The sequence below is a fragment of the Phaethon aethereus genome (genome assembly GCF_964289735.1).
Source record: "Phaethon aethereus genome assembly, chromosome: 3".
Taxonomy (NCBI): domain Eukaryota; kingdom Metazoa; phylum Chordata; class Aves; order Phaethontiformes; family Phaethontidae; genus Phaethon; species Phaethon aethereus.
Window position 1 is genome coordinate 21,669,387 of NC_138576.1, and position 26,578 is coordinate 21,695,964.

Consider the following 26,578-nt stretch of genomic DNA (forward strand, 5'->3'; position numbering starts at 1 on the left):
ATGCTCGAAACAGAGAAGGACTTAAATGATGTGCTTTTTTATTATACATTAGAAGTAAAATAATGCACAACAGCATTTAAAATAGAGTGTGGGTAAGGAAAAAAAAATTATACCAATAGCAGACAATTTGGAACACAGATTCTTACATTAAGACTTTATACAGCAGCTTTATACAAGCTATTATATCATACAGTAGTGACAGGAGTAAGGTTTCTTAATGCATCCAATGTATATATCAAAACATAGACTTTGGTAAAAGCCTTAGTGTGGGACCAGCTAGGTCAAGAATGGGCTTTTTTGAAAATTCCACTTTCAGCATAAAAAAACTCTGAGTAGGATGTGGAGATGATGATAAGAGCAACCAGAGTTGTTATGGTTGTACTGAGAAATATATCTCAGCCCACATACAGAGAGTGTACTAGGAGGCATACAAAATTAAACCCCTTAATTCTGAAGACAGCCTGCAAAATCTTCTTCAACAGTCTTTTCACATAGAATTACTTGTGCTAAACAGAAATGTTTTTTAAACTCTTTGAAATTCCAAAACAGTTGAAGTTAAGACTGCACATACTTTGGCTTTCTCATATTTAAAATTCTGATTGTTATTTTAGGAAAAAATATTTTATATTACACATCACTATTTTTTTAAAAGCAAAATTTTCAGAAGACATTTATAAAGTACATTGAAAGCATTCTCACTCCGAACCCACAATACTTATGAGAAAATGAAATGACAATGAAATCTGACATTCATCAAAAGGATGAGAGTTTTCAGAAATTTTATCCAGAACACTTTTGAAGCTCAGACATATTCCTGTTCCAGATAACTGTGCAAAAGGATCACTGAAATAGTTTCTGCGAGCGTGCATAAATGAATACCATCTTCACTTAAAAAATGTGGCAGATCCACTCATTTGGCCATACCTTTAAGGAATTCATCATGTCACAATTAAAAGTTTACAGAACTGTGACAGTTATTGGTAGATACAGTTAAAACCACTTGGCTGAAACAAAATATCTGATTAAAAATCTTGTACATTCCTTTAAGGCTTGCAGTTCCTGCAATGGAAGGAATTGCATCTAACGCCCTAAAATGACTTTTTTTTACATACTTGACTGGATAAGGTGCCATATATAACTACAATAATGGTTATTAGTATAAAAAAGTACATTCTCTTGTAAAAGGTGGTGCTGTTATCTGATGACTTCAAGAAGACATTATACCTATTTTTTAAAGACTTCTATCTGTGGTTCAGCATATATGTGTGCAAGAGACACACTGATAATAAAAGTAGGATTTTTCAAAGGACTCAAATAATGTCTCATTATACTTTCACTAAACTTCAAAGAAGGCTTCTATTGATTTCAGTAGAAGCAGTGTTAGCTTAGTACTTTAGAGAATAAGACCTATGCTTAATACGTTCGTGTTTCAAATGCTGGCTTTCTCAGGATACTGCTAAGCTTGAAACTTTTGCCTTTAAGTCATCTATTACAATCTGAGCCACACTCATAAGTAAAATTACTGCCACACAACAGCTGTTTAACTGAAATAAATATCTATCTGATCTAATATATTTGTAATTTGTAATGCTTGTGGCATTAGAGCAGCAAACTGCAAAAATGGTTTTGTCAGTAGAGCACTCATTGGACAGGCTGCCTTTTCAGAAAACTTCAGCATGACTGGCATTAAACATTAAACCACTGTCACAGAGAGACTGGGGCTACATGTGCTTGTGGCCTGAAGGAAATGTTCCTCTGCAGGGAATTGTGTTCCTGTAGGAAGACTGATAGGTCAACCAATGGTCTCCTAAACCCTTGTAGGTTCAGCTATTACTTGGCAAGATAATGCAGTTATGGATGCCTACTTGTGGCCATGGCATTCTCTCTGTAACAAGAACCTATAGCTAATGTAAATCCAACCAAAGAGAGAAGACTTGCTCCCTTCTCTGCTGAACAGGCAGACTTGATTGTGGGAAAAGGCGGTGAGAGAAATGGAGGTAGGAGGACAAAATCAAAGGCCAGTAGCTTAGCAGTGGTCATCCTCTAGCAGTGAAATTTGAAAGTGCTCTCTTTAGCCTTCACTTATGTCAGGAAGAGATTGTGCTTCCTCCTCTCTGTGCCTGAGCAACAGCTTCGTGGTTTCGTAGCAACTCATTTTTCCATAAAGAAAAGCAAGATTGAATTCAGTCGCTTGAATATTTAACAGTTTCCTACCTATAGATTATCCCAAGGATATTTTCACACACCCGAGGCACATTCTCAGTAGCAATCATAGTAATCAGACTGGCACCATTCATCTTAGTGGAATGCTGCTGGTTTACTTCAGCAAAGGCACTGACTTCGTTTTTTTTGGTACAGTTTGTTATTATATAATAAAGAATTTTTATTTTCTGGTGTTCTATACATTCTGGAATTTTGAAGTTGAAAAGGATTTTAATTAAAAATATCAACAAGACATATATCTGAGTACAACATTCAGTTCTGAATTCTAAGGTAATATTACTATATAAATTTGAAATTCTATGAGAGTAACTTAATAGTTTCATCCTTATTCAAGTCTGTAAGATCCTCTGGAAAATAACAACAAAATTAAACTCACACCACATAGTTGTTATCTAAACCTTTGGATTTATAAATAAACATAAATATATATATAAAAATGTATTTGGATTTACCCTTTAAATATGAATAATTTGTAATTTTAAGAATATATTACTATTTTTAGAAACATTGGTGTAGCTTCAGGAAGATAAACTTTTTCTATTAATCATGTTTAAAATACAGGATATATAAACAAGATTTTATTCAATTGGAATTTTTCTTGCTTTTAAAAAAACTATAATAGGCGCATTGTTTGATTCTCACCTGTTACCTGAATTGTTGAATTATTAATAATTTTTACGAATGTATTTAGAATTAATCTACATAGTTCTCAGCATCTTTCTTTGGGTTGGAGAATGGTGTTTTTTTGTGAAAATGAATTAGAATCTAATAGCATTTCTAAAGATGACCATTTAAATTGAAATTGTAATAATCTTTCTGTACATAAAGAAAACAATCTAAAACTTAATTGTGTAATTAAACTGAGTGCTTCTGGTAACAAACTGATAAGTATCTTTTAATGACCCTATAAATCTAACCTAATCTAACTGCTATTTAATATCTCACCTGAATTTAAGGAGAATATTCACTTTGGTTATTTGTTTGTTTCAGAAATTAGTTCTGAAATTGGCATATAGTGGTGTTTCCATTCTTAAAGGAATTCCTATATACAATTCTGTTTCATACATGCTTTGTCATCATCACAGAATATAAAATTAAGATAGCACTGCCAACTGTATTTAACTTTTTTACATTTAAATATATTATTTAGAGCTCACAAGATTTACAGTGTGATCAACCAATCCTGTTTTACTCATCCTCTCAGTTTACCATGAAGAATTAAGGGATTCATAAGCTAGAAATGACAATTACTTCTTATTCAGACTACCTAATTTCTGTTAGATTTTGTTTATTTAGGTGGACTTCTTTTGCTCAGTCTCAGAGGGTGACTTAGACTACCATTTCTCAAGCACCACCTAATTCCCAAAGATGCCTAGGAACAATGAGTGCATTTGTTTTGACAAAGTCTCAGTTACTGAGACATCCAAAGTCTTCTGAGCATCTCAGAAATCAGGTAGTCAGAAGACTTAAGTTAACTGTGATAGAAAGTTGAGTGGAAAGATGTTTCTTTCCAAGAAACATGCTGAAGTCCCAGTAGGGACACAGTCTCTAAGATCTATTCTGATTACATCTAACTTGAGTTGTAGTAAGATCAATTCAAAATGACACTGGAGAATTACTAGAAAACACCTTTTGTGTAACATTTCAGGAAGCAGACCCAGGAACTACAATTCTTTAGGCTGCCTGGACCCAAACATCACAAAGACTTTTCTTGATTTTTCTTTAAATCCAAAATCTCTAATTGGACTTCTAACTTTCACACTAAAAAATAGTTTCAGATAGGGTTAATTCCACACTTTCTTGCAGCTTGGCCACCATACAGAGGGAATGCAAGGAATACACACCACTGACCAGCGCACACCACTGTTAACATTCATAGACTCATAAACTCATAGAATAGTTTGGATTGGAAGGGACCTTTAAAGGTCGTCTAGTCTAACCCCCCTCCAACGAGCAGGGACATCTGCAACTAGACCAGGTTGCTCAGAGCCCCGTCCAACCTGACCTGGAATGTTTCCAGGGATGGGATATCTACCACCTCTCTGGGCAACCTGGGCCAGTGTTTCACCACCCTCATGGTGAAAAATTTCTTCCTTAGATCTAGCCTAAATCTACCCTCTTGTGGTTAAAAACCAGGACCTCTTGTCCTATCACTGCAGACCCTGATAAAAATCTGTCCCCATCTTTCTTATAAGCCACTTGAAGTACTGGAAGGCTGCAATAAATGTCTTTAATTTATAACATGAAATACACTTTTCATGTTACAAACCGGTTATTGCTTATGAGAGATTAGGAAGTAGTATGTATGCATACAGTCACTACTATGTTGATATTTTATACAATATAGTCAACTGAACTGAACACTTTTAAAGGGAAATTATGAGAAAATACTGCTTGTCCTGGAAAGGCTATTGAAATCAGTTAGAAGCAACCTTTCCATTCTGTATGTTTTCAATTAGTTCTATTCAACCTTTCAGAGCATTTTTAACAGAAATATGTGTGTAAAATTAAGTAACAGTCCAGAACAAAGAGCAAGCGGTTGTAGGAATGAGGAGATTGCATAGGTTATTTCCTGAGCTGCAAAGGAGGGATGAGAGGGAAGAATTACATGGATAAGTCTTATGATGAAAACTTTAAAACCATAAATCTTTACTAGAAAAACAAGAGGTGAAAACTAGAACCTGTCAACAATATGGATTCTCAACAGACTTGTACAATAAACAATGTATGTTTCATGGACAGCAACCGCATCTTTCTCAGACGAGAATATTATGAATGAGTTAGAAATTAATTAAAACTGATGAACTGGTAAAATCTATGACAAGATATTACAAGGAAATTAAAAAGATTAAGAGAGGCTATCAGGACTAGACACTTAATCAGAGAGAGCGCCTCAAGCAAAAAAGGAAAGAGATACAAAGCCGAGAAAAGGACACCATGTAAACCACTTCTAAATTACGTGATTATTTGTTTTTTATGTTTTAGTCATCAATAGCATGGTTGTAGACTTCTCAGGCATTTCATAGAGATCATCCTGAAGAACAGAGAGTGTATAGACAGAAATGTTATAGTCTGACACAGGATGGTGAACTAAGGATACTGTAAGGTATGTTACTCTCACGTCTGTCATCTTTCATAGGTGTGGAACACTGCTTATGCTCACAGATAAAAACAGAGATTGGCTGGACTGACCAATATTGAAAAGGAATTCATTGTTTCTTACAAAACAGAAAAGGAATTAATTAACTGCATTTGTTTCAACTACTGTTTTTTTGTTTTTTTTTTTTTTTTTTTTAGGAATTTTAATCATGGTGTTTTAGCAGCACAATATTTGTGGAAAGAAAATTGAAATGGGAATTCTGGAGAAACAAAGCTCCACGTCTGCATGCACAATTATTCCCAGTAATTATTTATGCTTTTATCCTGGAACAGACATAATCAGCAAGCAATTCTGAGCCACAATGAGCTAGTCTGGCTTACATGTACAGCATCAAGAATCTCACTATAGTGAATGGTTTGCTGTTAACTCTTAGGAAAACAAGTACATGTTAAAAATCCATACAAAAAAATAAAACATTCACAGTAGCAGACATGTTAACTGAAATATTAAGAGGGAAAACTTGCGATAATTCCATCATACATAAACTGTTTTTGGATTTCCAGTAATGTTCATATGACATGGAGTTAAGTGAAATATTATTGCAACATTCATGAAATTTTTTGTTGTTGTTATTTTTGATGTATATTCCTCACAGAAGGAATTTGTATCATTCCAGGAACATGAGTTTTACTGCTAACATTTCTCTTAGCACAATACATTCATGTCCCTGTCCTCAACAAATACATATTATATTTTTATTTATTGTCTATATTTTCTTTATTTATTTATTTGTCTGTCAAAATCAGTCATTGAGTTATAGAAAAAAATGGAAAGAAGTTCGCTAGAAATACTTACCCTGAAGCACAGAAAATAATCATGCAGCAAACCTTCTTGATTACTCTGTTATGGTTGAGTGGAGTACAACTTCTGACCTATTTAATTTTTGCAGTAACTCATAATAAACAACTTTTTTCATCCAAGCAAAGTAAATGGTTTCATGAAACTAGGTTATTCAGCTACATGAGGATTCAAAAGAGCTTGCAGCATCTGCATCACAGCTGGAAGCACAAAAGGAAAACTTTCTTTCTTGTTTAAAAGTTGCTAGATAAATGAGGAGAGTATGTAACCATGTCTCCTCACTATACAGCTACTGCAGGTATTTTAGAGACACTGCAGCAGATGACTTTCCTCCTGCATGTTTTTTTCAGTCTCCTGAGAGCTCTTCCATCTTGTGAAGCAGATTTCTCTTCTCTGTCTTCTGCCATCAGTAACAAGTACAAAGTTTACAGCTGAGAGTGAAATGTATTACTGTCACTCTTTCCTTTGTCCACTACCAAATACTATTGCAATATCCTTCTCTATCCTCCTGTTGAAAAAGACTGAAGACCCCAAAGATACAAATCATCCCATTGAGATGTTTCTGTATTGATTTAACAGTCATATCAAAGACTCAGATGAGTCAAGGTAATTTCCTTTGTAAAGAATAGTTTGGGAAGGAAGACTGCTGAGAAAGTAACTTAAAAAAGACAATGTTGAAAAAACATGGAATAAAATTCCATAGTACTGACTACTGTGAGGGGTCAAAGAATTAGTAGAGATCTGGAAAACGTGATAGCCTCTTATTTTTGAAGATTGTGTACACTATAAAAAAACTTAAAAAAAAAAAGAAAAAGAAAATAAGAATGGCTGAAATGGCACAGTGCAATCCAACACCTGCCATGAATCTTGCCCCATCATTTATGAATAAAAATGGATTTCCAACTGCAGTTATGGTCCTCCTCCAACAGAAATAATTTTTATGGACAATCTAAAATGCTGGTGACAACCTTCAATTTTCTGGATCCTGACATGCTAGTTCTTGTCCTATGTCTTGAAATAATCTATGTAATGTTAAGTTACACCTCATTCATGCTGCTCTTGATTCCCTTCTGAAAAGAAGGGCATTCAAAGCAGCATTTATGTTTTGAAGGAAGAAAGAAAATTGTGGAGTCAAAAGATTTTTCACTGTTGGAAAGTCACTGCAGCACTTTGCATCCTACTGTCATAGTGGTGTACAATTTTTCATGAAGAATCAATTTTTTTTCTGAAGAACTGCATTCCTTCTTGAGGTGCAGAAGCAACAGCATCACCATTACATAATCTTTTCTGTTATCCCATCAGTCCAAAGAGACAATTAGAAGGGTTCTAAGCAAGCACCTGCAAACCTTGTTAAAATCCCAGAGATTTGGAAATTTAGAAGAAAAGATTTAACACCTGTGCTAGGACTCCTGCTCCCTGCAAGCTGTGCTAATGCAATGCTGCGCTCTCGCTATTGTAAACATCTTTAGGTGCTCCCTGAAAACCCAAACATAGCAGATCAAACTTGCATTTGTGCTAAACTGTGTAAATAACTTGTTAATTGGAGAAGGTCTATACTCTTAATCCACACATTCCTATACCATTGGTCCAGTTCATTTGGGAGTATGAATCTAGATGTTCAGCAAATAACTTGTTTATGTAACCGTATAGAGGCAATTTAAGTTGCAACCTGAATCAAAATCAGTTTATCTTCTATCTTAAATTTAAAACCACCTAATGGGAAGTGCACTCTCAGATCTGAGAAAACAGTTGACGTGAGACAATTTTACTAGCCAGTAGAAAGTGATAATCTGCTGTTTAATTTTGAGAATTTAAGACTATCACAAACATTCTTCTCACTTTTGAGTCTTCAAAGTCTTTCACTGTTAACAAGGATAATCCCAAAATACAATTAACAATGTAAGACCAAAATATTTCTTCTTTGGAAACAGAACCATTATGTAAAACATAACATCTTTATCTTATGTGAGTGGACAATAAGCTTTCTGGAAGGAAATGTTCAAGGTGGAATAAATAATGTCCACAGAAATTGTTTTCCAGTGGTAAAATATCTTAATTTCCAGTTTGTTATAATCAAGGTTAACTTACACATTACTACTTCTAATTTTTAAACTGTCATAATATGCTCACAGACTATTATTACATAGTCATTGACATACAAATATTGATGTAATAATGAAGCTTTCAGTGTATTAGAATGTACTTAGGTCCTTAGTAATGGAGCACATCAATCTGATGTAATTATTAAACATAAAAATTATTTAAATATTTGCTATACTTATTTTACTGATGAAATGGCTCCAGGATTTAAATTATTCATTACTTACCCCTGTTCTTTGAACTTCCAAGAAAATCGCTCTTTGAAATGATTTCTCCCACACTGCCAACTCGCTGCCCAGCTCTACATTGAAATAATGACTCTTGCCATGTCCAACCATAACACTGAAACAATATGGCCTCTGTTCTTCAAGATCAAAGTCCTGATGAATACCTAAATATAAGTTTGCTTGTAGCCAGCAATCATCAGCAAGCCAGAGCTGAAAGACATGTTTCAGTATGTGATTCTTCATCTAGCAAAGACAAACAGTTAAAGCAACATTGTCTTCTGTAAGTGATGGGTACTTGGATATGGTATGTCATTATTTTAATAATTACCTTGAAGAAATGTTCTGAAAATTAAGTAATAATTTCAAAGACAACTTCTCTCTTTGCTTCTTATTCACTTTACCCTGTATCATGTAATGCAGGCTACTTCTGCAGTTCCAAAATGCTGTCAAAGTTACCTAAGCAATACATACATAATTTAAAAGGAGTTTGTAACAATATATCGTTCACAGTGAAAAGGAAGGAAACACCTGAATTGTTTGAATACAATTCAAGAGCTGTGTACCAGCTTTACAGGAGAATATAATTACTCCATTTTAATTGGTTTCCAATATGCTAAACACCAAGGACTGCAGTAATTTATCAAGCACCCAAGGTCTAATTCTGGAAATGATGTGAGCTTTCAAATGTTCTCTAATAGCTGCCAGTGTTGCTCTGCAACTACAAGGGGAGTGAAGTGAAGCTATCACCTTGAAGATGAAGAGGAGAAACTTCGCATTAGTCTTTCATAATGAAAAATATCCCTATAACAGGATGTTTTGTAAATTAAAACAAATTCTTACAGGAAACTTCCTTAATATTTCAAGACTTCATTGATTGCATAAATATATGGAAAAAGAAAACTAAATAAAAAAGCTACTGCTTATACTTCTGAGTACTTTCACTGACTGAATTTCCAAATTCAGAATGTTATTTCTTATATTCTAAAGTCACCCACAAACAGAATTTTCTTTCTCTAACACTCAAGGTTAGGTTTAGGAGACTTGAATCTAGTCAAACAGATCTGAGGTAAAAGCAGTCATGTTTGACCAGACTTAGGTGGCTTTGAAAAGACCAGAATGCAGCTTTGCAGTCGTACCCAAGTCCTAGAATCTTGTAGTCAGGATAAGCCTTATAAAGATTTAGAATTTATTTTCCTAGAACCTCTAATAGTCTATCACGGCCTGTTGAGGCTATAGTTGAAGCTCCATGCACATGAAAACAAACAACTGGAATTTGAGCATCCAAATGTAACGTAAAATATTCTGATACATGTAAAATTAATGCTTAAATGTTCAGGGTCTTGGGTGCCTCCTGTTCTAGATGCACACACACTGCCCTCACAGGGCAGCAGTGAAAGTCCACTTCTTAGTAATGAAAAGCAGAGCAAAAAAACACTCTGCTAGCACAGCCTCCTCTGTGTACTGCTCTCATATTCACAAACAGGATCAAAATACTCAGACGGGAACTGAAAATTTCGCTTGTGCTGGTGAATTACTGAGTAACATAAAGCTGGCAAATGTAACCTTATATAATTTAACTCAAGCCTAGTCTGCTAATCTATGGATGTGTTGTGGGGCACCTCAGAAGCAGCACGTAATGCCACCAGGGTACATAGCACTTTGTTGTCAAAAATGGCCCTGAAGCTATCGAAGGAGAGAACAGTCTTGAGGAAGTCCAAAATTATTTCACAACACTCTTTTGGACTGGTGAAAAGGAAGCTGAACAAAATACCTGCGTATCATCTGGTGTTCATGAGCCATGGAGCGACAGGTATTACACACACATCTGCTTCAAGACTCAATACTCAATACTCAAGAAAATAAAATGTTTTAAGACAGGTGGCTTTTAAAAATGCATCTAATATTCTCGCCCCTGAAAAATAATTTTTTTTCCAGTAACAGTTCCTGTAAATATGGAATATGAGGCAAGGCACAGGAAGAAAAACATGAGATAAAAGAGATCACATTTTCACTCATCTCATTGTTACTACTAAATGGCCATGAATATGCAAGTATGTGATATATAGATGAATTTTAATTCACATATTTGCATATGCATTTTTGTGTATGCAGGTGTGTATTTATATGTACGTATGTATACACACACATGAATCTAAAAGATAGTAAATATTTTGTTTTAAAATGCCATTTCCATACTGGATTCTTATTTTCCATGTTTAACTCTTGTGTCATAATAAAGATCGATTAGAAGCTTACAATTAGGTGAGTAACAAGTGTACCTCACCTTAAAAACCGTATTTCGTGAGAAGATAAAATAGTACTCTCTACCACAGCTTTGCACCAGTTCCAACCAGCTTTGAAAATCCTTAAGAACACCCCCTCCAAATGGCAGTTTTTACAACATGAACTCCATCTTCCAGTCTGCAATGTAGAAACCTTAATCTCTTGAGGTTTTTTCTGTCTTTTTGGATTTGCTCAGTTTGCCTCATTGTCATTTATACCAAAGAATCAACAGAAAAGAGGTTAAAGTGTTGAATTTGAGCTTTTGCACTTTAGCTAATGTATTCATGAAGACTAGCAATTAAGCATTAATTTATTTAAATATCAAGAACATTAAAGAGTTGAATCTTGGGTAGTTTATTTCACACTTCTTTTTCTTAATGAAAAAGTATCACAGAATTTGCTTTAAGGATGGGTTGTCCTTGAAATTACTAGAATGTTCAAGAAAGGACTGAGTTTCAAATCAGTAGAAACATTTCAAGGAGAAAAAAACAAAACCCAAACCACAGCAAAATATTTTAAAAAGGCATAATTAGTATATATTTCATTACTGCCTACCTTATTTATCAGGAAAAAGTAAATTTTAAAAACTATTATGGATTCAGAACAAATGATCTGGGACAGAGCCTCTGTTCTTTGCTGCTGTCTCAGTGATGGGAAGGACCTGAAGCTGCCCATGCGTACCCAGCTGGAGACACAGTCACATTAAAATAATGCTATGACCACAAAAATATGGCTGTGCTCCCGCAGCCTGTGCTCCGGAGCTGAGCTCCAGTCCCGAGCTCCAGGATTGCTATTTTCCTGGCATAGTACTGCCCAAGACCCTTCCCTCTCCCCACTTTTGCCAGAGAAGGGAACCTTCCTATCCTGCCCAGTGAGAGCAGGCTTACAACAGAGAAAAAACAGGCAGTGATGGGCTGCAAAACTGACAGCATCAGCAGACAGAAGCTCTTTTAGCAGCCACTTAGTGGAACTGACATCTCTGTAAAATGCAGACGCCAGCTCATGTTTGAGAGCTATTTTTTCTAGATTTCTGTCAAGTTCTGTATGCTATGGGCACTGCTGGTTGTAACATCATCATGTTTTCAATTTTTTTTTTTTTTTTTTTTAAAATCACAGTCAATAGAATTGGTGTAGGGACATGCCTATGTTGTTGAAAGTCAGTTTGGGACAAGTAGTTTGAGCAGGCAGGACATGGAAATTCCCCTCCACCCCATTCTTTGAAGAATTTGGTCATTTAGTGCTACAGAGAACTCCCCTCAATGCTGAACAGGGCAGTAAAAGGGAATTGAGTGCTATTGTCAGATCTATAATTTGTTTTTTCTTCTTTTCACTTCTCTTTCTGTAAATTGTCCTGAATAACTGTGTTGAATCAGAAAAACAAACAAACAAAAACCACAACCCCCCCCCCCGCCCAAACAAAAAAACCTGTAGGCAGTTCTCCTTTGGTGCAATGTTAAGTCAAGATCTGTACAGGTAACAGAGCAACAACCTTCCTTCTCCACAACATTAGTACATGGTCAAAGGAGGAACAGCAGAGAGGAGGACAGCAGTTGGTGACAAATAAAGCTGATTTGTGATTTTTCAGTGAAACAGAATTTTATCTGAAAAGACAGATCTCTCTGTTGGTTCCTCCCCCTGCCCCCCAAATAATATGTTCATTTCTACTCTCTTAGGCAAGCAGGCTCTCTCCTAGCCTTACCTCACCTGCAATGCAGTTTTTGATTAGTTGGTAGAAAACTAAATTAATCTATCTGATGCAACATATCAGAAAATATCTTCTGTAAGACAATTTAAACAGACTGCTAAGGTTTTGCCCAGAATTCTTGCTTGGGACAAGCTAAACAGAAAAAAAGACATGGTCTCTAGGTGGTGGGAAAAAAAGAGGAATTCCATGGTACACAAATGTACCGTGTTGCCCTTTGTAAAGTAAATCTGTTATAATATTTGCAAATTACACACGCTCTACAAAAGACATATTTTTTTACTTCTAATTACTGAAATTAAAGTATCTTTATATAGACCAGGAATTACAGCAAAAGCATTCTTTATCACATTCACTCAAAAATCTGAGCCACTAAGAAAAAAGCAATATCCAGCTTCATTATGCTTAAGTGTGTGTCTCACCTGTACTTCATATGACCAGCTCTAATACTGAAAAATTTGTTCACTATGGAAGCATGTTAGTAACTTGCTCACTTGGAGCTTAACGTATTTTTCATATTCTTTTATAATTGCATTGCTAATGCACTGGCCATTACAAATAGTTTTTTCTAACAGATAAACTATTTGATGGGTAGCTACTCCTAGTTAAGATTAACTTGAGCTTATCATTAACAGGAAAAGGCAAGCTTTCTTTACTAAATAATATCATTGTAATTGTTAGGAAACCTACCTTGTGAATTTTAAATAGAACCTCACAGAGGTTATAGATTTTTTCAGCTCGTACCCAGTCTAGTGTGCTTACCTATAATATCAAAAAAAAATATTAACAACACATTTTTACTCTAAAATCATGTACAGCTGAAAAAAATTAAAAAGATTTCACCCATCAATATTGTACTAGATGCTCCAAATATAGGCGTGTTACTAGATTTAATATCCAGCATTTAGAAAAGACTGTCAAATAACATTCAAATTTTCAAGAAACAGCATCTACAGGACTCTTACTATAATTAAAAGGTATTACACAATTTCATTCATTTTTCCCCCAATATGACTACAGTATGATGGAAACCTCTTTGTAATCTCTGTGGTGAGTTACAAAAGCATATTTACTTTCCAATATGCTATCACAGAGAGCCCAGAGTCTCAAACCACTTTCGTGTCTCAATTACAAAAAAAATCTTGCAATCAACAGACCAAGATGTGTTCCTAAATTCAGATTTGAGTTTACATACACTAAGGCATCCATATCCTAATATTTACACTGATATTTACTGTATATATATACACACTATATTGTATATGTATAATATATTTATAATATAAACTATATAATATAAATATAATGCAAAAGTATATATTTACTGTATATAATATATATATAAAACTGAAAAGAATTATGTGACTGAAATATCTGAAATTAAGAAGAATATCAACTGTACGCTTAAAAACAGCCCAGAAGGCCAACCGTATCCTTGGCTGCATCAAAAGAAGAGTGGTGAGCAGGTCAAGGGCGGGGATTCTGCCCTTCTACTCCGCTCTGGTGAGACCCCACCTGGAGTCCTGCGTCCAGCTCTGGAGCCCTCAGCACAGGAAAGACATGGACCTGTTGGAGTGGGTCCAGAGGAGGCCACCAAAATGATCAGAGGGATGGAACTCCTCTGCTGTGAGGACAGGCTGAGAGAGTTGGGGTTGTTCAGCCTGGAGAAGAGAAGGCTCCAGGGGGATCTTATTGCAGCCTTTCAGTACTTCAAGGGGGCTTATAAGAAAGATGGGGACAGACTTTCTGGTAGGAACTGAAGCGATAGGACAAGGGGTAATGACTTTAAATTGAAAGAGGGTAGCTTTAGATTAGATATAAGGCAGAAATTATTCAGTATGCGGGTGGTGAGACAGTGGAACAGGTTGCCCGAAGAAGTTGTGGATGCCCCATCTGTGGACGTGTTCAGGGCCAGGTTGGATAGGGCTTTAGGCAACCTGTTTTAGTAGGTGTCCCTCCACATGGCAAATGGGTTGTAACTAGATGATCTTTAAGCTCCCTTGCAACCCAAGTTGCAAGTTTTAGAGTCATACATTTCTGACTTTTAGATTTCCATAGCTCTTTTTCTTCTTTTAAGGTCCATTCAGTATTTTATTTGAGTTTTGCTTTGTAATTATTGCTAAGAGTAAGAAATAACACAAGTTTGGAAACAACTGAAACTGAGGAATTATAAAGCTGACTCATAAAGAAATATGACACATTTAAACATGCTCACATAGAGCAAGTACTGCAGGTTTCCTTAATCCTTATTTACAGGGAAATATTTTTTACTTTGATGGCTGTTTTGAAAAGAAAACAATTAAATAATACAGGTTTTGGCCCACTACTGCTGATCCTCAAAAGGGATCTTCATGCTTCCTGCAAAATAAGGTTTACAGCAGAGAATGGTGGCTAGTTCATTATTTGGTCTTGAATATCTTGAAGGGAAAGATTCTTTTCAATCTCAGTTAAAAGCAGGAGAATCTTTCATTGATATTAGTGGTTAGACAAGCTATAAAAGCATAAGCACTGACTTAATCTGCTGTTTATGAAACTGAATTTAGTGACACAGGCTATAACCTAAAAGCTGTTTAGATGTGACTGAACTTTCATTTGTTTTGATTCCTGAAGATTAATTTAAACTGTTGAGGTTCTTTGCTGCTATTAATGATGCTACCATGTACAATGGGGACACTGCTGTGCCATTAAATTCAGTCTGAATACTTCAGCCTTCTCCCCATTATACTGTGCATCTCTTTCATCCTTCGACTCTCTGTAACCTCTTATGACTTTTTCAGCAGACTTAGGGAGTCACGATGATAAGTGTCAGCACATATATATGCCAAGATTTTCTTTTACTGTGTATGTCAGGGAAAGGCTACCATACTTAAAGCCAAGAGTGAAATAGTGTGCTCAGTGAGCAAGGTCATCAGGAGAGCATAAATGACATGCTGAGGGGGATTTTAAGGAGGGGAAACAAACATACTACAAAGGGATTCTAGAATCCAAAGCGGCAGCTGATGTTTTTTATAGTTTTCTCAGAACTGTAGTATGTCTAAGTTTAAAATGTTATTGTTATAGACTGCATTGCTTTAAAAAAAAAAAATCACAAATGACCATATACTTCCAGTCAATGAGAAAAGCTGGAAAGAATCAGAAAAATTCACAAAAAAGGTAATATCCTTCATTTGCTTTAAGGGATGTTCCAGTAGATTGCAGGCTTATCCATCATCACATATTTAAGAACTGGGTAATGATTGGTAACTAAGATAAATGAGATACTGAAATATATTCCTTAGGAAATAAAAAAGTTTTTCTCATTATTTCCCCTCGGAATTGTTCCTGTAGGTATTCTATACATTGCAATTTCTGGGGTTTATTTTAGCATGACAGGATAGTTACTTTTTAGTAAAGTATTTGCCAAAATGTTTCAAAAAAGGTATATTCAGAATGGGTCATTAATGAGACATAATTTCACTCATATGGATGAGTTGAAACTTGCTGGTCAAACTAAAGGGCAAGAAGAAAATGCAGAGGCAGTGAAAGCAGGGACAGGTATCCTGGGATGAGTACAGGGACGGTGCCCAGTTGTGTAGGGATGGGAGGTCAGGAAGGCCAAGGCACGACTGGAGCTGAACTTGATAAGGGATGCAAAAGGTACCAAGAAGGGCTTCTACAGGTACGTCAGGCAGAAAAGGAAGGTCAAAAAAGTGTACTCCCGACAGCGAGCTAGACTGGCAAACTGGTAACAATGGATGAGGAGAAGGCTGAGGTACTCAGTAAGTTCTTTGCCTCAGTCTTCACTGGCAGTCTTTCCTCCCATAACCCTCGAGTGAACAAACTGCAAGACAGGGACTGTGGGAGCAAAGTGCCTCCAACTGTAAGAGAAGGTCAGGCTCGAGAGCACCTGAGGAACCTGAACATCCACAAGTCTATGGGACCTGATGAGATGCATCCCAGATTCCTGAGGCAATTGGCTGATGTAGTTGCCAAGCCACTGTCCATGATATTTGAAAAGTCCTGGCAGTCCGGTAAAGTCCCCACTGATTGGAAAAAGGGCAACATTGCACCTATTTTTAAACAGAGTAGCAAGGAGAACTCTGGGAACTACCAACCCATCAACCTCACCTCTGTGCCTGGTTCAACAAAGCCAAGTGCAAGGTCCTGCACATGCCTTGGGGCAACCCCCAGTATCGATCCAGGCTGGGGGATGGAGGGATTGAGAGCAGCCCTGCCGAGAAAGACTTGGGCATACTGGTGGATGAAAAGCTGGACAGGAGCCAACAATGTGTGCTCACAGCCTAGAAGGCCAACCGTATCCTGCGCATCCAAAGCACCGTGGACAGCAGGTCGAGGGAGGTGATTCTGCCCCTCTACTCTGCTCTGGTGAGTACTGCATCCAAGTCCACATCCATGTGGAGTACTGCATCCAGCTGTGGAGTCCTCAGCACAGGAAAGACACGGACCTGTTGGAGCGGGTCCAGATGAAGGCCACCAAAATGATCAGAGGGATGGAACATCTCTCCTGTGAGGACAGGCTGAGAGAGTTGGGATTGTTCAGACTGGAGAAGATAAGGCTCTGGGGAGACCTTATTGCAGCCTTCCAGTAATTCAAGGGGGTTTATAAGAAAGATGGGGACAGGCTTTTTAGCAGGGTCTGCAGCGATAGGACAAGGGGTAATTGTTTTAAACTAAAAGAGGGTAGATTCAGAATAGATCTAAGGAAGAAATTTTTCACCATGAGAGTGGTGAAACCCTGTCCCAGGTTGCCCAGAGAGGTGGTAGGTACCCCATCCCTGGAAGCATTCCAGGTCAGGTTGGACGGGGCTCTGAACAACCTGATGTAACTAGATGACCTTTAAAGGTCCCTTCTAACCCAAACTATTCTATGATTCTATATTAATTCAGTTCTGACAGAGTGTCAAAAATAGTGTCAAAATACATGGGAGCATCAATTAGCATTCACTGAGCTTCCAATTTAATCCTTGTTTGTCTAATACATTAATTTATGACCAACACTAGCTGAATGCTATCATTATTATTGGAAGACCATTTCCTTAGCTAACTCAGTGCATTATGTGATGTATTGAACACCAGGTTTTGTAGATACTTGGTTATGTTAACCTTTTCAGAAAGATAACACTGAGCTGATCACCGATAGAAAAACAGGAACCTGAAGTTACAATTCCATAATGACAGACTGAAATAAGTATGTAGAGGTACAAAAGTGCTAAATGTTGCAGAAGTACTTTTTACTTCAGTGTGAGTTTCTGTAAGTTCTTCATGTTTTAAGAACAGGTATTACAGTGGATTTCTGAAAATAAACAAACTACTAAAATCTAGTTTTACGTAGTTAGACCAAGTGATCTCAGCACCAGTTCAGGCTCATATTCCAAATATACTTAGCTTCAAATGTGTGTGTTAATCATTGATTTCTCTTTAAAATGTTATGATTTAAAATAGAGAGAAAACAATAAAGTCAAATTCATTTTTAGACATACATGCAGTAAACAACTGAAGAAGTTACTCCCTAGAAGACAATTCTGCAATTATAAATTAGGCATAAAAGACTTTCATGTCTGTTCAGAGATCAGCACTAAAGGATTGACTAGATATCTTTTATCTGAGATATAAGTAGGGGGTGCATGCAAAAGGGAATCTCTCTTCAAAACTCACTAGAGTGAAAGGGAACGTAACATACTCTTTGACTTTCTGTGAACACTGAATCTAATTCTAGAAATTTCAAGTGCCCCCTGAAATAGTAAAAAAATTGAATACATTTAAAAAGTAAAACTTAAGGAAATAAAAGATTCAAGTGGCTGTAATACTTATCACTGTTAACACAGAGAATGCTGCATTAACTGACAGTCAAGCAGAAGTATCCAAACCACCTAGACATACTAAAAAGGTCTGGGCAAAAGACGAAATACTTTTAAGTCAAGAGTAATTCTTTTCATTGGTCTCTTCACTCCTCAAAGGAAAAAAAATGAGTCAAGTATAATAAAAAAAATTAAAAGATATTAAAAAGGAAAAAAAAAAAAGAAGAAATGATTTCTTGAGATGAACTATGATATAGCAGTATAAGAAGCCTAAAGATGTCCAAAACAACTAAAACTCATTGGTACAAAACAGTCACTAAAGAGCAGTCAAAATAAATAAAACAAATGGAACAAAATAAAGACTTGTGTGTTAAGTTAGAAAGTTCACCAAAAGCATTTATGGTCAAGTCTATGCCCTCCAACTCATTGCCACCTCTTTTCTAGTATGTTACATTGAATGTAATCGTATGTACAATGTAAATTAAAAATGCAAGTATTTAGAACTTACACAGATGTACTCTCTAACATTCAAAGCACTGCTCATGTGCTATGTTATGCAAGCTTTTCTTTGTAACTTTTTTCAGAGGTGGAACTATTTCTTTCAGTTTCACATTGTTCTTGTATTTATTCCTTTTCTTAAAACTATAAGCAGCACATGCAGTGATTGCCTAGCTGCCTTCATGTAAACCACTTCAGTGTTAATTATTTAATGATGTTTTGTAATTAAGGGTAACATAACAGCTCCAAAGATATGGCTACTTTAAGACTTCAATTTAAAAACATATTGAACTGTGAGGAAAACAGAAAAAAATCAAACAGTACAATCCTCCCCTACATAAAGTCTATATTCTGTAAAAACAAAACATCTAACTTTTCTGGACATTTTCAATTACATAAAAAATAGTTTGTTTTTGAATGATGATTTTGAATAATGTCTCTCCAATTTCTGCTGGGATGTGAATTCAGAATCTTTTCAAGATCTGAAAATTGACAGAAATTTATTAGATGCTTCTAGAATGTAATAAAACACTGTTTGTATATGAACATTGACATAAGAATAATTTATATTTGTGCAATGGTGTTTTTCACATGTGCAGTTTTCAGAAATGTGCCACAATTCTAATATAACAATCTGAAAATGTCTGAAATACAGTCACATAAGCTACTTTAGGGATGCAGAAAGACCATTCTCTGTTAATCACACTGTTCTTGATAGTTACTTCTATGGTGAAGCTTCTACATTTCTGGAAACACCATCTGAGATATTGTTGAAATGGAGTATAAATAGAATATTACTTGCCGTAGTAATTTCTTTCATATTATAATATCTGCATTTTTCCCCACAATTTTCTTTATTTTTGCCCATGGATAACTGCGTTTTCCATTCTTACAGAAGTTAGCAGCTGTATTTACATTCATATCATCTTTTACACACAATGAAGTAGAAAAAGATTAGAAATTGTACCAGATTCTTTTATAAGCAGTTGTAAAGTTATGGGTAAGGTCATTACAACTGAAGAGAACTATATGACTTGTAGGTAATCCACTCTGTGCACACTACATTGATACACTGATGCACTACATTGATTCAGTATGCAAATAAAAATACCACCATAGAAACATCTCTGAAATAAAACATAATGTTAAACTCTTATCTTCTAAAGATCAAGCAAGTTAAAGCATCTGTGTTTTTGTTATAGAACAAGCCACTTTTTAATGTTTCAGTTAACATAATAAAAAAAAGTCAGTAGGTGTAAGGGTAAGAGCAGTACCATTAAATATCTCTAAAAATAGTGAAACAGCCCTATGCATGGCTTTGTCTGGGGACCTGTGTTTCCAGCTACAGAAGTGGGACATGCGACACAGAACACGTAGGTTGGTGGTTCCCTGGGTGCCACGGGAGCTCTCCTGGAGTCTGGCAGGGCAGGCTCCTCACCAGCCAGGGCCACCACATCACCCTGTAGTGGGTTGGCCCTATCCAACAGCTAAGCACCCACACAGCCACTCGCTAGCTCCCCATCCCCCCGCAGTGGGATGGGGGAGAGAATAGGAAAAGCAAAACCAAGAAAACTTGTGGGTCAAAATAAAGACAGTTTAATAAGTGATGGAAACAGGAAAGAAACAAGTAATACAAAGGTGATCACGCCCTGCTGGCCCCAAGCAGACCTATGCCCAGCCAGCCTCCAATCAATGGCTACTTTTGAAGACCAAATCCCCATTTTTTATTGCTGATCATGATGTTTTATGGTACATAATATCCCTTTTGGCCTATTTGGGTCAGCTCTCCTGGCAGCATCCCCTCCCACACCCAGGGTGAGCAGTGCGAGAAACAGAAACACTGTGCGAGCAAAGGTCAGCAACAGCCAAATCACTGGTGCGTTAGTGTTGTTTTAATCTCAAATACAAAACCCACTGCCATACAGGCTGCTATGAAGAAAGTTACCTCCATCACTGCCAGACCCAGTACATGCCCCCAGCCAGGAGAAGGGCAGACACGGGGATTGGAGGCAGCCGCAGCTCTGGACACCAAGCACCTCCTTGGGCTCAGGGACAGGCTGAGACCGAACCTGGACGCGGGCCCATGGCTGGGCCTGGCTGGGGACTACAGGGCTGTGGGGAGCTGGAGACTGGCCCTTCTGCGTTGCTGATGCAGGGGCTGATGGCCATGGGGGGCTGAAATGGGGTCCTGGGACGTGGGAAGACTGGAGGGAGACCCAGGGAAGAGGGTCAGGGGCAGTCAGGGCTGGAGGTGCCCTTGGGACACTGATAATCATCTTTGAAGCGTGGCTTTAGATCCAGGTTTGAATTCTCAAAGTGGATTTCTGGAAACTCCTAATTGCCTATTTTATTTTCTTCCCCTGATAGAAAACATCTGTGGAATGATTAAATAGCAAGAAAACTGGCCAACAGGTTTTATGATTTATAGGCTCTGTCACACTTACTGGTGTATCTGATTACTGGGACGACATAACACATTGACCAAAGGGGCCCCCCTTTGTTCATTTCTTTGAAAAGCCATTGTTTCTACAAAAAAAACCCTGCAGAAACACAATAGAGGGTAGTAGATACTGACAAGTAATGTGGTACGAATACTACCCAACATTCATCCTCACTTGTCTGTTCTTAGTGGAGTGCTGAACATGATAAATGAAGTAGTTTATCCCCAATTAGTATCATGTAGATGAATAGTTTTAATTATATCAAAAATGTTTCTTCAAATCAGGTCTGAAGACAATAATGAAAATATAAAGGAAAAGCATTCATGTGCTGTGTTATTTATTTGTTTAATATTTTTCTATTGTTTTTGCATTTTAATTGGTTTGTAGTAATTGAATCAAATTTTAGTTCCTTGGCTTAACATAGACAAATAATTTTTTAGAAAGGAAAAAACCCCAAAACTTTCCCAGATGTGTTGTCTCATTTTAAAAAGAATACCACCGGCCATTTAAAAATGCTTGAAGTTAATAGGAATCATTTCATTTAGCATTTCAGTCTAGAGAGAGAGAAAATGTTACTGATTGCTTCTCATTGAGGTTCATAAATAAGGTTCAAAAGAGATGTACTTCCATAAGGTACTGCAGATATTACACATATAAAGGATCAGATTGTCCTTGTATCAGCTGAAGAAACTGGGAGACTGACCACCTTCTGAGCAAAACTGTAAGGAAGCTGTACAATTGAAATTGCTTTCTAATTCCATATTTTATACTTTTTGATTTGTTTAAAGCTAAGGCTCCCCCAAAAAAAAGAAATAAGGCATAAAACAATACCAGGTGTCAAGTATGGTCACTTTTTAAGAGTTTAGAATTCTACAGCTCATTTCTGTGTCATTCTTTCAAATTAATTTTTATCAGATCTTTTTTAGAGAAGTATTAGATAAGCCATCTGTTGTGAAATAGAATTCTTGTTACTAGCTATGTAAATTATCAAAGCAAGATGATGTCATTTGTTCAAACTGTAAAATTAGCACTGGATTCTCTGTAACAATTCAATCCTGTGCCTGTGTGCAAACTACACAAGTATCTAGTAATAGTAAAGATGATGTATTTAATGACATATCTTGTCTTTAAGAAAAGTGAGTAACTACCAACTCATTACATATACAAAATACTGCAGAATAAATAAGATAAGAAATATTTGGCCTAACCAACCAGAGAAAAATCTGAACTTTACCTTAAAAAGTAAAACACTTACTTACTCCCTATTAGGAATTCTTTGAACTATCCAGGTTCATATGGTAAGATACCCAGAGGACCTTGAAAAAGGTTCAGTATCTAAAGATTACTGAAATTCAGTGGCATTTATGGCTTTAACTTCTTTAGAAATCTCAACTGACAACTTCCCTTGGTAAGGAAAAACAAACCCAGACATAACATACAGGTTTCCATTTACAATGAAACTGTCACAAAAACATTAGTTTTTTACCGGTGGAGTGCTGAAAATGTAGAAGGATGAACCCTTCAGTGCCAGAAACTTGAATTTGTAGAGCTGAGATGAATCAGTTCCTTCAAGTCTCTCATTTACCCATCCCATATGTATGACCTGTAAAAAAAAATAATTGAAAATTAAAGCTCTATTTTTCAGTGGAGCATAAGATATATCTGAATGGGTAAAGTCTTTCCACAAGGAAGAGTGATCATATTAGAATAGGATGCATCATCCCCTTCTTCATATTTGCCTTCCCACCACTACCGTCGTCTTGACGTGTACGGTATCATGCCAGTGTGTCAGAAGTCCTTGAAGAGACTTAAACTTACCAGTACAGGTTGAATCTTGTCTGAAATAATCACCATTTTAAAAGCCCCTTATATATGTCTCAGCAGACTCTCACTTGAGCCAGCAGAAAACCTAGGTGTACTGAAGTAGTTCATCCAGCAGTTTGTAAAAAAATTGATTCTACATTATCTCTAGCACAGTCAAAAATTGGACACACTGAAATTTCCGTTACATGTACATCTGAAGAAATATATCTGAACAAATCACTAGATTTATCTGAAGTCAAACAGCTTTTTGTATACTCATGTTTGCCACTGTTAACAAAGTGTCTTTGTCACACTGATTGTCTTTCAGAGTTTATATACTTTTTTTATATACAATTTATCTCATGATGATTTATGTACTTGTAGAATTAAATGCCAAATTTAGTTGTTACAAAACTTCGCTCTAACAGTATTACAATACATGATTTTATACTTCAGATAAATTAATTTTAAGAAAAAATAAAATTAAGAAGTAAGTCTTCATGCTTCCTTTTTCAGGTAAATGCAAATTTATAAAGGAATAATGCCATAGTATGATAGTAGAATGTAGTTACCTACCAAAAATAACAAACGTAAATATTTTAGGCTTTATTTTGCATTGACAAAGAGGAACATATTGCCCTTGAAACAGGTACTAAAATCTGGAGTGACCACCAATCTGAATATACAGCTATTGCTGATAAGCTTACTCATTTTCAATTAAGGGTGCATTTAATGGAAACCATCGAGTTACGCAGGGGCAGAAATGTCATAGCACTTTTGAATATACTGAGCCCACAGAGCTTTGCTGGAAGTCAGCGGGAACACCCTGAAGAAGGCATTCATTAATTTTCATGAAAACTTCAACAATTGTTCTATGGATAGAATCAGAAAATGTGTGATTATATCTGGAATGCTTTTCTATTGAATGCCCAGTGTGTGTACCTGTAGTTATTACCAACAGAGCACACAGGTGGAAAGAATGGACAGGGAGTAGCTAACAGTATAAATGTACGCTCATACTCTTGTATAATGAAAATCTCACACACTGTTTTCTAATTATGTCTCTTATCTGTCAACTTACTCAGAAATAAACAATAAATCAATATGTTGAGCCAGACAGTCCTTCTCTCTACTCTTTTACTGAGCTCCAGCAGTAACATTTTAAGGAGGTCTAAGAAACAGCACAATAAATACAGAAATTCTCACTTTCCTATTGTGTAGATTTAATAACTCTAACCAAAACATTGTTTCTATAGTAGTCAACAAAGGTTTAGAAACAGGATGTTTAGACACTTCATTACTTTAACAAAATATACTGTAGCATTGTTGATAATCTACTACGAATTATATTATATATTGAGTTTATCAGTGTGGAAGTATAATATCAAATACTACAGACAAAGAATAATGTCTAAATCACAGGGTGGAAACAATACAATATTCTCCTTTACATTAATAAAAGTCATGTTTGTTGACTTGCAAACGTACACAATTTATTAACCTGTAACAGTGTTAAAATCTGATTTTAACAGATTAAACTGATTAAACTGTTAAAACTGATTAAATTGATAAATTGATAACCAAAGGCTATGGCTTTCTATTATGTTCTTTGTTGATCATCATTATCATCGCCATTTATTCTTACAGCAGCATTCACCAAATAATTTTGGAATTACCCACAATGTTAAATGGCAAAACTAAGTCACAGATAAAGTCTGCAGCTTACCCAGGTCATTCATCAAACATGATATGCTAAAGTAAACATGACACATTCTGAGAAATATAACTATATATCTTGTTGCAAACCAAATATGTTCATTTAATATATTAGAAGAAAGAAAAGATGAAGTTTTTGTTTGAAACTCAGGGCAGGATGGTATCAGAAGACTGGAATTCCACTTGTTGGGTTTTCATTTCAAAATACACAGTTTTCCTGTGACTGAAGGAAAAACTTGATTTATCTAGTTGACAGAAACTACAGAGTGGCCCATAAGCACTGGTCATAAGTAGAAACAGTAGTGCAAAAGACAACCATACTTTGAATTAAATTCTAAATTTAGAAAAAGAGCACTGAATTTCTCTAACTGAAGTACAATGAGATTTGTTTTTCAATGAAAATATGCTTTATGTCAAAATTTTCCATCTGTGAAATGGGAATAATTTCCTTTACTTATTTTATGGAATATGTGTGAAGGCCCTATCACTACTGTATTCTTATCTATGGCTGCAAGATGTGATAGGAGCGTCAAATGTTATAGCCTCGATTTAATGTAGCACTTAAACTTCTGTATAATTCTCTTGAGTACTTATTTAGCTACAAACACAGGATGGCATTTTCTGATTAGCTTCAGACTTACTTTCTGGGTATGTGTTCTAAAAGTTTTACCGAAATAGAAATGTTATTATTATTATTATCTTTATTGCAGTCATACCATACTGTGACCAGTCTACCTGTGGTAGATCAGAATCAAGAGACTTGGTTTGAAGTATACCCTTCTCCACACAACAAATGGATTTTTATAATTATTAACAGCTATAAACTCAATGTCAAGCTGTTCTGTATGCTGAAATCTCTTTAAACCTCAGACAAAAAGAAGAATGATACAAAAATACATTAACTGGACAAGATTTTGGGGAAATGGTCTTTCTACTCACTGAATTATTGCAACATTGTAATATCACTCTTGATCTACATGGATTGTGAAAAGGTCACCTATTCATTCCACTTCAGAGTCTACACAAAACCAAACAGCAATACTTCAGTTACATTTTGAATATGTTGCACTGAATATTACTTTGCTTGATTGAAATGACTAACAAAAACCTCCAATTCCAGGAAAAAAGAACTTCAATCAAGAAAAACCAAACAATAGATCAAAGCAAAGAGAAAGTCTTAGAACTCTTAAAAACATAAAAAAAAAAATAACTTTTTGTTTCTAAATCTGATTATAATGGCCAAGAGACATCAGAAACTGATTAAAAGTTTTTCGATTTTCATTTTCTTTAAAACCACTACTTAGGTTTGCATTGTCAACATAATTTGTGGAACAAGGAAACAATTATATAGCTCACAGTAGAAATAAGAAAAAATGGTCTGCTGATTTATATCTCACAAAAGAAAATAAAAACTTATCTGGAAAAACTGGCTAGTGTATAATAGTTCAATGTCATTAAAAAAAAAGAAAAAGTAGAAACCCTTCCAAAAGTCTTTTAAATCCCAAGATTATGGTTTGTGTGTTAGCACAATGAAACACTTACCTAAGTACTAAAGGTGCTAGTAAACAAAATGTTGCAGCTTTTCCTGAACTTCCCAAAAGACACCTATAAAATGAATGCCTACATCAACTTGTTCCTTTTTTCTTTTTTAATGAAGATATTAAAAAATTCAACAGTTAGCACATTTGTAGGTCATTTTAAAATTTGGATAAGAGTATCTCTGCAGAATACTGACTGAAGTCTCAGTACATATATACGTTTAGGAAGAGAAGTATAGTACAGCTAGTAGACACACAAGCTTTTTGTTTGTTCATTTGTTTTAGAATTTT

At 35.9% G+C, this 26,578-nt stretch overlaps 1 protein-coding gene across 1 annotated transcript in view; it reads right to left on the minus strand.

Annotated features, from left to right (window-relative positions):
- SNTG2 (syntrophin gamma 2) overlaps positions 1-26,578 on the minus strand; it is a gene marked incomplete at its 5' end in the record, with an annotated part of 308,679 nt that overhangs the window by 21,439 nt on the left and 260,662 nt on the right. Inside the window, 3 exons of the mRNA XM_081997695.1 lie at positions 8,509-8,718; positions 13,184-13,255; positions 22,717-22,833. Of these exons, the coding sequence (XP_081853821.1) occupies positions 8,509-8,718; positions 13,184-13,255; positions 22,717-22,833 (399 nt within the window). The remainder of the gene's footprint in view (positions 1-8,508; positions 8,719-13,183; positions 13,256-22,716; positions 22,834-26,578) is intronic.